The sequence below is a fragment of the Perissodus microlepis genome, chromosome 8 (assembly GCF_051167445.1).
Source record: "Perissodus microlepis isolate ML-2025 ecotype Zambia chromosome 8, ASM5116744v1, whole genome shotgun sequence".
In the NCBI taxonomy this organism is placed as follows: domain Eukaryota; kingdom Metazoa; phylum Chordata; class Actinopteri; order Cichliformes; family Cichlidae; genus Perissodus; species Perissodus microlepis.
The window spans coordinates 14,797,491-14,814,666 of NC_140468.1; the positions used below are offsets into that span (position 1 = coordinate 14,797,491).

The window sequence follows — 17,176 nt, forward strand, 5'->3', positions numbered from 1 at the left end:
AATCCTATAGTCACACTTGGAAAACTAAACAAATTATTGCAACTGTGTGCAATGACATTGCAGTATTCTTGCCTTTGAAATGGTTACTGCGAAGATGGGTGCCAGGTCTCTGACCACTCGCACTCTGTTGCTGTCTTCCAAAACAAATTTGGTCAGTCCTTTATCAATCAGATTGTGATTGAATGGGATCAAGTTAGCAAGTGCATGCAATCTCTTTGTGATAATATAGAGATCAAATGTGATAATTTGACCACATACACTGAGATTCACTTTAATTCACTATATAAACTGTTTACAATCAGAGTCCAGCCAGAACCTCATAGAGTTAAAGCAGTAATTCAGAAATTCTTCCACAAATAGCGACATAGTTGTTGCAAGAAGGAAACTTAACTACAAAATGACACAGGTACTCAGTAACTTTGCTTTGACTGCCATATACTGGCTGACAACTTGTTGAGCCAAGTCCTCCTTTGCAAAGAAACATGTGCAAACCTTTGTATTTGCCATTTAATCTGTCTGAAAATGAATGCAATCAGTTTGATTTGGATGACAATTGTTTGGAGACATGTTCCCTCCCACCAGGTTACCTGCACAGGAACTACCTGCAATTGGTCTCTGACTGCAAAACAATTCAGTGCAATCATTGGCTAACCACCAATGTTCCCTAACTGAACAAAACTTGTTGTTATATTTTTACTCTAGTGTTACTGAGCTATAATATCTATAATATCTATATAGTAAATATATAGATAGTGTGTTTGTTATAGCATGGTATTTGTTCTGTGTTTTAATGGGATGAGCCAAATAAAATGAACATGAACACTCTTGATTGAGCCTTTAAAGATGCTGGATGTCATTTAACTTTGGGCATGTGTTACATAAGGATAACTTGTAAGGGGAAATGCATTTTTAAAACTTAGTTTGAAGCAAGATACCAAAATTGAGGCTAGTTTCTTTTGTTTTAACGTTTTGGCTGATCAGTGCACGTTCCCCTTCTATCTCTGCGCAGATGCACGGGCGCTCAAAGACGCTCACCTCTGACTAACACCCCTGTCACTTAAATGCCAACCAGATAAATCTCAAGGACTAAGAGTTAAATGGAATATTAATATTCAGATAAATCGAGCAGAAAGTCAAGAGAGTTTTACGCTGAGCTCTCCCATAGGTGATGACTTCATTTATCCTTCACCTTGCTTCAGCTTCCCCTAGGTTCAGAGAAATCAGAATGTGGATATTTTTTCAGCATTACAATAACTTATTGTAGGCAACCTTTCCCCTTTAGTTATTGCTCGTGTTAAACTCATTGCATATTACTGATATATTGTGAAGTGATAGAAGAGATACTCTTTATCACTAGGGCTGTAAAGCAAGTGATTTAAAGAATGAAACACCCACCAGGGCTGGACTGGGACAAAAAAAAAATCAGCCCGGGCATTTTGACTAGTGACCGGCCCACCATGGTATTATAGGAAAAGCCAAAGAGCCTTTATAATAAACTTAAACCTACACCATCCTCCCTATTCTGGTATTCTAAACAGTACTTAGCAAAAATATAAAACAACCTAATTTATAATTACATATACCTAACTAATAGGGTTGCCAACTCCCAGCAAAAAAAAAGAAAAAAAAAGGGAACCACTCCTGTACCCTCTGCCTCAAGATGCTTAATTGACAAAACCGATTTTAATTTAATGCACGTATAAAACAAATGCACAGAAATCTATTATTTTTCTCCAGTAATTAAATGGATTCAACATCTTTCTTCAACAGAACTGCAGACTGCACAGATGGTACCTTCCCAAAGGAAAGAATACTATAACTTACTAGGGTATATACTAGACTTAATATTTACTGAATACAATAATGGACTTCTATACATTTTACATCAGATGAAAACTTTGGTTGTAAGATTCAGATAATTATTTATTAAAAGCGAGACATTTTAAATGAGAATAAGAAAGAAAAGTATTTCTCTGTGCCCCCCCTTTCCCTGTTAATGCCCTACTTGGCCCCCTGGCAAAACTTTGCTAGACCCGCCCCTGCACAGTTACCAGCTGTCAGCTACATAGAAAAGGATCCTGGTGTTATTTGTCTCTCAGAAACAGTTCATAACTTCCCTTCAACTCATTCATGTCACCTAAAAGATAAACCTGTTTCTCCATCACCTGTTCAGCTCTGATGATTCAGTAAGGACATCTCCTGGTTTCATCTTCATGTTTCCCTCTCACCACATATCCAAACTGATATCATGACCAGCAGCTTTTACAGCTGTGGCTCCAGCAAACATCAGCTAATAGTAGAAAGTAATATTAAATAAATTCCAACAACAGCTGATCAAGCTTAAACGTGCTGCTGTTGTGTAGCGCGACCTCCGCTGGTTTCCTCTTTCTGGCGCAGAGAGAAAAGCCGATCATTGATCAGTTTCATGATTGAATTAGCAACTTTCTAGCTGAAGATGAACGGGACAAATCGTGTTCCTTTTCACCTCAACTATAAAGTTCGACCTCCTCGGCTGTAATTGGTTCAGCCCAGAGTCGATCATGACCAACTGGCCAATCCACCACCATTCATTTATATCGTAAAAAAAAAGAGAAAAGAAATAAAACCCCATCGGCCCATAAAAACAAAAAATCTCGAGCGGCCCACTGGGCAAATGCCCGGTATGCCCGATGGCCAGTGCAGCCCTGACACCCACCTTAACATTTACATTGGAATCAATAGCATGTCTTTGGTTAGGTAGGCTATTCTGCTTTTGCTTCTTTTGTTTCTTCTTCTTGTATATTATTTGTAATTTCAATGAAACTTTCATATAAATATTACATGACATTTACTAAATTAGTCCGTCTTTAAATCTGTCTGTAAACAAGACAAAGGACTTTAGGTGATGACCATATACATTTACAACATAAAGATCCCCATTAAATTGCTATTTCTAACTTTGCAATAGGTTGCAGTTTCACTGTGGTGGTTCGCTGTCAGGTTTGCCTCCCCAACTGTTTTTGGAGTCTTGTGAGGTTTACTATCAACATTCTTATCCGTCATGCAGTGCCAACAGGGAGGTGTCTAATTAGTCCCAAATTCATTCTGCAGCATGACAACGGTCCCAAACATACAGCCAGAGTCATAAAGAACCATCTTCAGAGACAAGGAGTCCTGCAACAGATGGTATGGCCCCCGCAGAGCCCTGATCGCAACTTCATCATGGCATTCTGGGATTTCATAAACAGACACAAGCAACTGAGATGAACTGTGGCAACTCCTCCAAGACTTTACCTGCTGGACACGTTGAACAACTGTGTTCACGTGTACAACCCAAACACCAATAAAGCTATTACTTTTCCATATACAGCCTCTTCAAACCAACATATTGGTATTTCAACAGCAGAAATATAGTTTGGTCTGCTGAACCAAGGTGCAATACAGTACTTTGAGCCATGACAGTAATTCAGCAAAAAAAAAAAAAAAAAAAAAAAATCATCATTATTTTATGCATAATTGAGATAAAAATGTACTTTTTTCAGGGTGAGCAGGGAGGACTATCGCTACATGGTACACTGCATGCAAGTCATAAAATCAAAAAGAATCAATAACACACGAAGCGTGGCTTAAGCAGATGGTATTAATTCTGAAGTACTGGCAGAAATGGGTATAAAATGGAATATAAAAAGGAAAAAAGCTGCAGTAGATGTTAGAATAAAAAGTAAAAGTGATTACATTCAAGATCCCCAGACAAGACCTTGTCACACATGAAATCATGAAAGAATCAAAAATCCTGCACTTTACTACCTAAAATAAGCCTTGACTCAAAAAAGTCATGCACAGTGCTGATATTAAAGCAGACTGAATTACTGAATGAGACACATAAGACAAAACAAAGAGACAAAGAGGAGAGGGAGGACAGTGATCAGGACATGCAAAGAGAAACTCGCTTTACCTTCCGTGTCTTGGCCAAGGCAGGTTGATAGCATCAGCAGATACAGGACTCCCATTCCTGTTACACTTGACCATTTGCACCAGCCCCATGACAGCGGCCCCGTTAAGCGCATTCTAACCATCTTCACCACCATGCTTCACCAAGCATCCAGCTGGGCGAACAGAGAGAGACAGAGCAGACAGTTAGTCCCAATCAACTGATTCACTTTTAGCTGTGCAGTGTGCAACATTGAAAGCAGCAGCATAAAAACATCTGGTGGCCTCACTCATTGAAAAATTGAAAAACTAAAAAAAAAATTCAAGTAAATTGCAGGTGTTGCCTTTATGTAATGCCTGACCCGTACCCAGGGTCTCAGTGAAATGCAATCTGGAAGCATATTTAGAGCTTCTCTCCACAACTAAAAGAAACAGGCAGCAGGCAAAAGGAGTTGCAGAGCATTTGATTGCAAGTCTTCTGAGAGAGCAGAGAGAATCTGCAGAGGGTTATGGATATGGTTAAGCTTAGATTAATGTAATGTGAAAAACACTTCACCTGCAATCTACTCCCTTGCATTTGAATCTCAGCTTACCAAGTTTGACTTCTTGGAAATGGATGCACTGTTTTCCCATCCCTTCAGTAGAAAAAGACACTTTCCATATTGACATCGCCCTCCATTACATCCCTATGGGTGAGACACCATCCCAATCCAAAGCTCAGATATCATTTAATATTTGTTTTGTGTCTGTACCTCACAGCCACTTCGTGGCAATCTAACATCTTTGATCAATCGTTGTGCTCGTGCATGAAAGCAAAAGATTGTTTCACAGGGATTGCTGCCACAATGGGAAATATAGAAACCTGTGGATGATGAGAGGAAAGGAAATATTTTTGTGCAGTGTAAAATGCCAGTGGTGCTAACAACATCTCAGATCTTGCGGTGGAAAATGTGCCACATTTGAAATGCTCCACAGAAGAGCAGAGAGATATATTAAGCTGGCGTGCATGCAGTCTTGTCTGTGTGTGTGCATGTGTGCGAGTGTGTTTTAACCACTTAGGATGAGATTCATTAAATGTCATAGTGAGAACACAGAGATGAAGGGGAAAAAGTTTCTTTGATGTTAAAGAAACATTTGTATACTGTCTGACTCTGTGTGTACATATCTATTAATTGGTCTTGGATTGGTTTGTAGCGGCATCATTTAAAGTGAGTTCAGTTAAGTACAAGGAAAAACATCTTTCAGTCACTCACGATACTGACACACAACTCTACATTAATCTAAACACTCTCAGTCAAGGGTGAGCCACACCTAAGCTCTCTTATGTATGATCTAAGGTCTGGTAACTGTCTGTTAATGTTCAAACCCTTGCAATTTTAGCTTTTAATTGAACGCAGTTCCTACAAATCAGATAGATATTTGTTAAATGTCACGGCTTAAACACAGAGCTGAGTACAAGGGAAATTCAAAATAGCACTCATAATATCAAATCAAGCACCTCCATGCTGTGCTTTCATCTTTCTATCAGAGCTGTAGTGTTTTTCTGCACAAGGTTTCAGTTACTTACATTTGTAGCTACAGAGGACGAGTCAAGCACCGACACTGACGGTGTCTCTTGTTAAAAGTTCATTTCTCCCAATCATGGAATTCAATTACATGAAATATTCGAGATAGTGAACTATAATATGCAAGCACCTTACCCTTGTTTCATTCTTTATCTGCTTATTTTTGCAGTCACACTGAGAACATTATTTAATCTGCATAAAAGATTACCCTGAGCAGGACCTTAATATACTGATACTGAACTCAACTAGGCTTATTCGGTTAGGACAACATTAACTGCTCCTCATCATGCAAAATCTGCTGTCTGTTTAATTAGAGACTAATTTATGAATCTCCCGTGGCAGAAATTCCTGTGACAGAGTCAAATTACTTTTGCCCAACCCTCTGAGTGGAGATAAAGTTGGCTGACAATGAAAATAAAACTGTGATATTCCACCAAACCTCTGAGGGGAAACCCTGTAGTGACTGGGACTTGAACTAAGAGCAGCTTTATTTAACAAGTGCCTCTTAGACTAAATGATTCTCATAACCGAGTATGACATATTAATAACAAGTTTTTCCAGCTCTACGCGCGTACGTTTCCAGCTTTAGAAATGACAGTGTCACAGCAGGCCTGCAGGAATCTTAAAGCTCCTTGGATATTGTAGAGACATGCTGTCTCAACAGAGAAAGGATGTCTCAGCTTCAGAAGAGGGAGCCAGAACAATGCCCCAGGGCCCAGAAGGTAAAAGCAGCCCAGTATTAAGCGGGCACTTCCACACTGCAAAGAATGTATATATTTGCTGTCAAGTCCTGGATCTGTCTTGGGAGCCAGAGCTTAACTTTTTTTTATGTAGTTTACATTTTCCTTATGAACTGAATTTTAGCTGCACATATTTACTCAATTATTCCAAACTCCACTGATTAAAAATAGGCGGAGCTTCTGAAAAGTTTTGCTGGCACTGGTCGTGCTGGAAAGTGTATTACTGTATGTGTGGGATCGATTTTATGGCAACAAGTGTCTTTTAGCAGCATTTTAAGTGTTTAACAAGCCAAAGCAAAAAAAAAAAAAAAAGCTGCGTAAAAGAAGAAGAGAGCAGAATGAATGCACTGTCAGGACTTTAGATTGGAGTGGTTGTGTCAATGAATTTGCCGAGCATAAGTTCGAAAGATGAAGTACTGATGGGTGAGCAGTTCGTCTTTGTGCTTTTGTAAAGAATGCATGTGTGGAAAATCTGTAAAAGATCTAGAAGTTGATCCACTGGAAATGATTCTTGAATGAAAGATTCGATAATGAGGGATTCGCTTGTTTGGAAGGTTACCCCATCCGGTCAGTCTGTGGGGACCTGTGGCTAATGGGCTTCTCCATTTTTTTCCCCATGCCTGTAGACATCACAGTTGTCTTTCTGTTACTTTAGTTGCATTTACTCCAGTATGATGTGGTGGTATGTCTGTCCCGGGGCCAGTCACGGAGGTGTTAGGCCTGTGGGCAGATGGGTCTAATTTTTATGAGTCCTAAATGTTTCAAAACTTTGAGTGCACATCTTACACACATCATTGTTTTCATCCTGTACATTGACACAGTGCCTCTTTCTATTAAATATGCAGACATTTTCAGAGCTTCTCCCCTTTCCAACATGAACCACCCAGATCAATCAAAGTTTGAGCCAAAACTGCAAGCGAGGCAGCTGTTTATTCTTTTCTTTTTTTTTTAAAGGGCCAAACAAAATTATGCCAGTGTGTTACATAATGACATACAGAAGTCACCGATAGAGGGTGAGAGTTTAAACAATGCAAACTAGCCAGCACTGTTTGGACATGAAGGAACCTTTATAGTGGAATTTCAGCTGTGCAACTGTGTTTAGCTATTAAAAATCCTATAAAATGCATAACAACACTGAAAACCAAGCAATCAAGTGAGCACACTAATAAACTATAGTGTCAGTTACTCAGAAAACAGCCACAAAGTAAAATAAGCTAAAGGAGATAAGTTGCTAAGCGATTGTCTTGACAGATTTTATGTGTGTATTTATGAATTGATTCATTGCACTTAAATACATACTGCACAATGTGATTAACTGAATCAATTAATCATATTCTGCAGCTAAATTGTGTGGCGGTTTGCACTGTGCATAACAAAATGCCAGCTCACTTTGCTGCTGTTAGTGGTGCTAGCGCTAGCAGGCTTTTCTTCTTTGCATCCATGCCCTTCTGCTCAATGTAGTTATGCATTGTTCAGATTACAAGAGGAAATATGGCAGTTTATACCACAGCCAAAATACAGGAGTTGGCTATCTGTGTCCTTTCATAAATAGTCATGTTACAGTCATGGCTAATGCTTGTGTTTTATGGCTTATGTTTATGTATAGTTGCTAAAAGCAACTGTGAATAATTATTTAGCCGTTTAGCTCCATTAGCTCCCTGTTAGTAACCACTATCTTCAAAGCAGTCTCTTCTTCCTCTTTGCCTGCTTAGATCAGCTCTCCTTTCACCTTGCTTGTTTACAACCTTCCATCACGGAGCGAGCTGCTGCTGTTTGCTGGGACTAGAGGCAGTTTGCTGAGTAACATCTTACAACTGATAGTTTATTGCCATTAACAATAATAAAATATGATACCAGCTAGTATTTCTGGTGCTGACTAGTAAGAGAAGGAATGCTCTAATCATCTGCTTGCATTCACCCCTAAAAATCATGGCATCATTCATTAAAGCTGATTAACCTCTTTAGGGAAGCATGGATGTCATATTGTGATCCTGATAAAACACCAAAGAGCTCAAAAGGTGAGTTTGAAGTGTATTTAAATGACAAATGAAACACAAAACATAATTTGTCAGAGTTATAAAGTATTAGTGGATTTTTTTCAACATAATTGGGTCAATTTTATATCATAAATTTAATCCTTTTTCCCAATAATCAACCACAGGTGATGTTATATTCAAGGTTCTCAAATAACCTTAACTCCTAACTCCTAGCAAAATCCCATGATGCATATTTAATTTGTACATTGAGCAACTACAAGCATACAGATATCCTAAAGCGTACAGGCTAAATATGTCATGGCATTTATTATGGACATAATGTGTACAAGCATAGCAGATACAGTATGCAAATGAAATTTAGATGTATTTTGAATAATAGCTTTCACCAGTTTCCTCTAAAAATGGTTTAAAAAATAAAACGTGCTTCAGGGTCAAGATGTTACTTTCGATTAAGTATGTAGCCACTCAACAACAATTATTTTAATTGTCACACAAACAATAATGAGTCACAGTTTCCTTTGAAGCCCAGTCACCCTTTGAAGTGAGACTCTCATAAGTTAAAATCACTGAGTTCATAACCTCAAACCTTAACAACCATGGCAGTATTAATCGTAGGTATAGATGTGTGCTTTATTAGACGTCATATTAAAAAAATGACCTCTGACTTTGAGGTCAAGGTCAATGAGATTAGGTGATAAAACTGTGGTATCAGTTCGAAAACCCGGCGTCACCTTGTACTCAAGTTATCGCATTGACAAACTTGGGTGAGCAAGTGCTTAGGGGACAGTAGGAAGGAAAAACACCCTTTTAACAGGAAGAAACCTCCAGTAGAACCAGGGTCAGGGAGGGGCGGCCATCTGCCGGCACAGGGTGTGGGTGAAGGAAGGAATGTTCCATGAATCATTCGGACATTAAAAATCCACCCAAGACATGAGCCAGTGCTCTGTCTACACAACATGACAGAAAACTTCATAAAGAGCCCATTTCAGATGGTATCTTTTGCATAGCCTGTCACAAAGACACATAATTTGCTCAAATTTCTTTAGTTGAATCTATGAAAAATGTCAAAGATATCAAAGTTTGACAGGCACAAAACAGTATTTTTGCACCAACAAGATGATTCCCAAAGCGCTATCAGCCAAAAATCTGCCTTATATACTGGATTTCCACTTTTGTTTGCCCATGTTCCAATAAATCGCTGTATCTATTTCACATTCTCCTAGAAAACAGAAATGAAGGGGCTCAAAAGTTTTAACACAGTACTGTATTATCAACAGACATTTGTAATCAATAAATACCGATTTAATCAGAAGGCCTTTTGTTGATTCACTAAGCCTAAATGTCTACACTGAATATGCAAACAAGATGAGGAAGTTCATCTGAATGAAAGCTCGCCTCAGTAAAAGAATATTACACTGTGCTTCTGCCAAGCAATATGACCCCAGCTTCCTGATTAAGTGTAGATCAATCACAATTAAAGAGATACAGACAGAAAATCCCAGCAGCTTTAATCAGAATTATCAGGCTTGAAAACACTGACAGGCTGAAAAAGCTGCCACTTATTTTAAAGTGATATTGATAAAGTTAATGTGTCCCAAATTTGCCATCCACTTTAATAAATGCTAAATTTATGTTTAATTACAGAAAAAAAGGGAAAAAAGGCTTGGAAATCATTATTTGTATCCATATGGCGAACTTAAATAGGACACACTTAAAAAAGAAGTCTAAGAGTGCAGAAGTTACTTTATGCCAGTTGGCTTTCCTGGTTGAATAAACACAACTTTGCTTTATCAGTGCTACAGTCAACTAGAATGCAAACACGTGTTTTAGAGATTTAACGGTGGAATATTTGATCATAGCGCTAAAAACAAGGATTCTTTTTGCATCATGCATGACACAGAATATTTGATAACAGTTACTGAATGCACCTTTGCATTATAATCACACAGTACTAACACAGTGTTAATACCTGGCCTGCAGTCCACATCAAAACACTGCACTTGTTTTTTGCATAACTAGTTAATACACCAAAGTATACATTTTTTGGTTTATTTTAAGAGAAATGTGTTAGCTATATTGTGCCAAAGCTCATTTTTAACGCTTGTTCCTTGTCAGTGGTTGCCAGCGTTGTGCTAGTTGATGTAATAAAAGACGTCAGTACCAGACAGTTACAGGGAATTAAAACAATTTGGCTCAGTCAGACAGCTAGACAGATATATCACAAAAAAATCAATTTAAGAACAGCAACAATCCATCTAAGGAATTTGTTGTATCAATAAAAACACATTTTCATATACATTTTTGGACTCATCTCTGTGAAAAAAGAAGTTCTGGATCACAACTGTGAGACTCTTTCTGCGTGTGCATGTCTGTGTTGGGCTGAGTCGCTGCCTCATGTTTAATTCCCTAAAGTTGACAGAGCACTCTGGCAGACAATAGTAGGCCATGTTGTAAGCGTCAGTAACCAGGATGAAGTGTATTAGGGCTGAAGGCGCTTCTCCTCTGGTGGAACTTCAAAAACTTTTCTTCCTCCAGAGAGGAGCGGAAATACACCCAGAAGAGAGCGAGCGAGCGCGAGAGAGACTCAGACAAAGGCAACGAAGAGGAAACGTGGAAATGCAGTGGAAACAGAAAAAGGAAACAGAGAAAACAGAGAACAAGAGGAGGGGTGGGTGGAAGGGGGGGGGGGGGGGGGGGGATGCTGGTGGCAACAAGAGATTACTTAAGGAAAAAGGAAGCAAGAAACAAAGAATGAGACTTTGTCCATGTCAGTACTACACAGACAGAAGAAAAGAGAAAATAGGAAAGAGCCAGAGTCTGCGCCCTGAACTTTAAAGGTGACTGCTTTGATTCAAAGGTTTGCTTAATACCTTGATTTTTTTTCATTTAGAGTTTCCGTTATTCTGATGCATTTCCAAACCACTCTTTATCTGAACAATCAGTTACTGAACCAGCCTGCTTTAACCACGTATTGAGTGCTCCAAATGGTTACATTGCATTAGCAACCACAGCACATAGCTAATTAGCAATATTACATAATGGCTTTGTTTAAAGTGTTGCATTTCATCCTGTTTTTACACCAATGCAAAACCTACTTCTATTAAAAAAAAAAGCTAAATTCACCGCATTGCTTCAATAGGACACGTTAACAGACAATCCTGCTGCTTTTATGCCTCCCTGTCAGAACCTGATATTAACCAAGCAACCGAGAAGAGCATAAGTTATGACAATGATTCATTTGTTTATAGCATCCTAAATAGCTAAAGCAGTTATCTAGATTAGTTATTTGTAGAAAATCAATAAATACATTTATGTACAGCTATAATATATCTGAACAAGGGTAACCAAGCAAAAATTTGGATCCTGAATCACCATCGACTTCTAGTCTTTTCTCAGCATCTTGTCATGATTGACAAAAATACTTCCAAAGAGTCCGATATAGTTCTTAAACATCACCTTTGGTGTCCTTTTTATATTTTTTAGTAAGCAAAAGCTTCTATACAAGAATTGTCTTCTACTTTTTTTATTGATTCGTTTAAACTTTCTTAAAAAAAAGAATAATAACATGGAAATACACTTAAGTGATGACTCAAACCCACAATTTTGGGTCCAACATTTTTCCTAAACCCTTGAAGTTTCTGTCGTCGTACCGTGACCAGTTTTGACCATAGAGATGATGTCAGGGTTTAATTTATGTGCTCCTTAAAACTCCTAATCAAATCTTCAGTAGATGGGCAGTTTCAAAGGCATTAAAATACTGGTGCATGGGACACTGTGAGCTTTTAAAAACTCAGCTTAAAAGTGTGCTATAAATAAATTATGCTAATAAAAGTCTGTAAAAGGCACAATGACAACTGACTAGTTTTGTGAACTCAACAAGGGAAACAGCAAAGTGGCATTTTGCCTGGAAGTCGATACGTCACATGTTAACAAGAGGATACTGATCGCAGGGTGGGGAGGAAATAAGTAGAGGGTATAGCCAACATATTGGAAGGATAAAGAAGATAATAAGGTAGAAACAATGGCAAACAAAAAAGTTAAGGGCCCTAAAAACAAGCGAACAAATAAAACTTGGATTGGAAAAAACAAAACTTTGGGCTTTAAACACATGCAATATTGATAGATAACATGTGTTTTGTTAAAAAATAGTAATATAAAGAAGCTACGTAAGTTAACCTGAAACAATAGGAGAAAATAGAGATGATGACATGCTGTTTCAAGTTGTTCAGCTCCTTTTTTGTTTGTGATCAGCTTCTTGTCGCTGCGTGTGACTGATGAGAGGTTCTCGCCGTCACTCTGACTGACTGTATATGTGTGTGCGCAGAAAAAGACAACAAATCAAAATATTTTCCTTTAGCTGTCACGACTGACATCTGACTATGTCTTTTCTGTCAGTCCGTCTGTTTTGCCTGCCTGTGTTGCTTGTGTAAGTGTGCGTCTGTCTGTTTCTTTTTTCAGTGTTCTGTTTGCTTTGTATCTTTCACAGTTTCTATGCTGCCAAGACAAGAAATTTCCCTCTTATTTTCTGTTCCAACAGATGGCTGACAGCCTTACTGAGCAACTTACTGTGGGGTTTACTATCAGGCTCAAGTGTGCTGGACACAGAGCAAAATGATCCGCGACTCGTCGCTTGTAGGATGGTCTGTAACAGAGCCGTGGTGACAGGACGGCAAAACACAAAGCACGGTGACGTTTTTTTTTTCTTCCCCCAAATCCTATTGACTCAATAGGATTTCGTTTTTGTGTATCATTCAGCGTTTAAGTGGACTTTGAAACATAAAACAAAAGAGTAGCTTCCAATAATCCTGCACACGTAGACAACATTTAGAGTCTGCTTTTTGTTCCTTGCATAAGCTTGTATAATTCTATCAAATGAAGTCTAAAGAACACATATAGATGAGATTTACAGTAATACGTGCCCCTGCATTTGGAGTTTGAACAGCCATTAAACCACTTCGGTGGGATTGCAACATGCTGATTAGGGATATAATGCAGCAGCATCAGAGAGCACACACACACATACACACACACACACTCATATCCACAGTGTTGACTAGGCTCATACTGTTCTGCCAATCTCAGCAAGTGTCACAGGGACAGGCGGCACCTGCTAGTGTGAAGAAATGGTAGCCAAATAACATCATTTCCCTTGCTGCGCCCAAGTGGACAGAGAAAAATATTTAGTAAGAAACAGAAAGTAAGCGCATATTTTCAAACTGTTTTTAAAGCCTCTGGTCTTAATGCTAAGGTTCTGAATTGATAGTTTTCAATAAGTGAAAAAGAGTGGTATTCAGAACAAGAAGAAACTAAAACTCCCTGATAAAGGAGGGCGCAAAAAAGAATATAAGAATGTAACCTAAGGAGCTTGGAAAGAAAAAAATCTGGACTTCTTTAAGTTTCCTTGAAGACGTTTCACCTCTCATCCGAGAAGCTTGTTCAGTTCTGAGAGTAATTGGTGGAGAGTCCCAGGTTTTAAGCCTTATGGGAGTGTCCCCAGCAGGGTCATGAACGCCCTATTGATCCTCTACCTAATCACATGAGCTAAGGTGTGAAAACGGGTGTAGGTCACAATCAGCCAAGGTTTTGGGTAAACCCATTATGAAACCTGGCCCCACCCTATCTCGTGATTTCCTGAGGTCAGATGGCCCAGGATGTGAGTGGGCGTAAGCCACCGCCTCTGTTCAAAGAGGGCCATTCACAGTGGACATGGATGGCTTCTTTCACTCCTCTTTCAATGAGCAGTGCAGTTCCATGCTCCTTTTATTATCCAGGGTAACAAAGTTCTGTCTGAGTAGAATAAAAACACTCTTAGCCAAAAGGCTTCTACTCAAACAAGAGCAGAAAAGATAAACAACGGCAGGAACAGAGCCCAATAAATAAGTTTCTAAGTAAATAAGGAAAATGTAAAAATGCAATAAAGTTTTCCTTTATAGCTAATTAAAGCTAGCTAACTGTTTGTATAGCAGTGAGATGTTTTAATGCTCTCTTAATGCCACCTTTGAGCAAACTCTCACTCTCAACGCAAACTCTCATTATAAGGCTTCCAAGTTTGTCTTCTGCTGCTTTGTGGGGTTTCATCTGTACTCAAGTTGCAATTTTTATATTTTCAGTGGCACTTGAAGCAGTATTGGAGCCAGAATACTAAAAGATAGGATTACACTGCCACATATTCATGTCAACAAAAACTGACACTTGTCGCGGTAACATTACCTCAAGTGCTACCAAATGAATGAAGCAATTTGTAGAATTTGTTTGCATCTGCCTCAAAGGGTTTTCCTTTTCTAGATGTAATCAGTCTACTATTGCTGAGCTCGTGGAAAGCACAATAAAACAAAATGTAGGCTGCGGAAATATATGTATCGATTAGTTGTGTCAACCCAGAAGGAAAAAGGAGGAAATGGGCAATGCAGAACAACATTTGTGAATATACAACAAATTGACAAAGCCAGACAGCAGAGAGGGGCTGGAAGTGCAAACAGAAGAAGAAAATGAAAAGCAAGTTTGCATGGAAGCCAACTGAGAATGAAAAGATGACAAAATAAATATGGTAACTTAAACGAGGAACAGAATAAAAGATTCAAGATAAAAGAAAGCAAGAAAAGTAGCAAATATAAGTGTGTCACATTTTACAGGGTAATTATGCACTAAAGCATTAAAAAGCAGCAAGGTATAAACATAAGTGTTTCTTTTAATTATACTATATATTAGTAACACTATACCAGCAATACTATTTGCAGTCTTGAATTATTTAAATACAGCAGAGGTGGTAAAGCAAGACCAGTTTATATTAGTGGGCACTAGGAGATCTAATGAGGGAAGTGAAGTCAGCTGAGGACAATTTAGCCGCATATCCAATGTATTAATTCCACATAGCACAACCAGTGAGTCGTTCACTGAGTATGTTTTGTCACATCTTCCAAGGTCTGGCTGCATATAGGGCCTCTTAATAAAATTAATCCCTTTAAGTTCTTTTCTCTTGCTTTTTCAATAGGAAAACAGCTCTCGGCTGGCTGTGAGAAAACTTACAATTGAATTCAAGGTTTACTTGGTATCAGAGTGGAAATCTTATCAGCGCTTCTTCAGTGAGTATGAAAAAAGCAAATGTAAATTAAGTCATGTTTCTCTATCTTCTCCTGTATTCTTAAGAAGTGGCTCAGAAGGCATAGGAAACCCTTTATCTCTCCATTGCGGTGCAAAGTAAGTGCACAGGACGAGCAGGTGTGGCAGTTCACCCACCAGGTGCTTGACAGACAGATGCTGTTAACTAATGACCTCAAGGCAGTTATTGCCACAGACTGTATCTCAGTGTAATTCATGCGTTTACTCGCTGGTTTGTGGACTCGTGTTTTGAAACCATTATAGCATTTTGGTGGTTCTAGTCTAGTCATAGAGTTAGTCCTCAGCAACACAAGTCTTTAAACTGACCCCAGAAACCACTGGTTACCAGGGTAAAATGTGTATTTCCTTACTGGAGGATGAGTTACATTGGTTACAAACATGTATAGCCTTCCTGCTATTGCTTTGGTCCCTAGCAATGTTGTGTTGCACTTTTTTTTTAAGTTTTACTGTCACTCTTTCTGTCTGTAGACAAGATGGCAACAAATACAGACTGCAATTTGGTGGTAACTAAAGCAATCGCAAGGAGGTTTGTGGTATAGCACACTCATTGCAACCCACTGAACCTAGCGACAGCCAGCAACCTTAAATGACAACTCAAGTTGGTTGGGGCAGTATGGCAGATAACAACCAAATGGTTAACAAACACAATAAATATATAAATAAAGTACTAGAATTTCAAAGACACTACAAAGACAGGAATTAAAAGCACAGGGGACAAAACGAAGGAAAGGCATTGCCAAAATAAAACAGGATGTAAAAAAAAAAAAAAAACACAGCAGCAACAACATACAATACAGTGAGTAAATACAGTAATGCACTGGGAAAACAAGGAAATGAGAACACTATAAATACAAGAGTCTGTGACAAAAGAGGAGGCAAAATTTGACAAACTTAAAACAAGAACCTGACACTGTGGTACTGAAAAGGACCCAGACAAACTGCTGGTTGCATTAAGCACAATCAAAACCCATGTAGATAGAAAGATAGTACGAGTCCTTCATGACAAACAACTGTTTATCAAGTCTAAAAATCTTTAAACAGGATATTTTGAAAAGCTCCCACCCACCTCTGGAACAGACACAATCATTGTGTGGTTGTTGAACTGATATGAACTGCAAAAAAGTGGTTCATACACCACTACTGTATTTAATCATTAACAATGAATAAACTCTGCCTCGCTTTGCTATACTTTGCCTTTTGTCTCTCTCTGCTCACTTCTCCCTCCCCTCACCCCCACCCAGTCACGATGGATGGGTGCTCCTCCCTGGGTCTGGTTCCTATAAAAAGGGAGTAAAAAAAGGAGTTCTTCCTTCCCGCTGTCACCACAAGCTCACTGATAAGGTGTCATGTGATTACTGGGATTCTTTACCTTATAACATGAAGAACCTTGAGGTAACTGCTGTTGTAAATTGGCAATATATGAATAATTTAATTTAATTTAACTGAATTGCATGCCACTGCTTGCACATTTTCAGATCTTTTTAAACTTAACTACAAGCTGTCTGTCTGTCAGTGATCCCTGCAGGCATGGGCATGTCTAAAGGGTGGAGGAGGGAGGATAGGCTCCGCTGCCTAATTGGGTTTAAAGTTATTACGACTACTTGGATGCTGCTAGAGCTGTCCTGAAAGAGAGTTTGTTATTGCTCATGATTGACACCCTTACCAAACAACCCCATACATATTTCATCTTGTACTGAAATTAAAAAAATCATCACTGGTGAGCTAAACAATGTGTCAGTGTAGCCATAATCACTCCTGTGTCTTTGCTCTACATCAAAATATGAAGCCTATAGCTCTTTATTAGTGGACTGAACATTTAATTCCTGTCTTTCTTTAAGCCTTCATA

The 17,176-nt window shown here is 38.7% G+C and overlaps 1 protein-coding gene across 1 annotated transcript in view; it reads right to left on the reverse strand.

The window, feature by feature from the left end:
* LOC146381613 (protocadherin-15-like) overlaps positions 1-17,176 on the reverse strand; it is a 221,206-nt gene that overhangs the window by 189,764 nt on the left and 14,266 nt on the right. The window contains exon 2 of the mRNA XM_084937707.1: positions 3,935-4,085. Within this exon, the coding sequence (XP_084793833.1) occupies positions 3,935-4,067 (133 nt within the window). The 5' untranslated portion in view covers positions 4,068-4,085. The remainder of the gene's footprint in view (positions 1-3,934; positions 4,086-17,176) is intronic.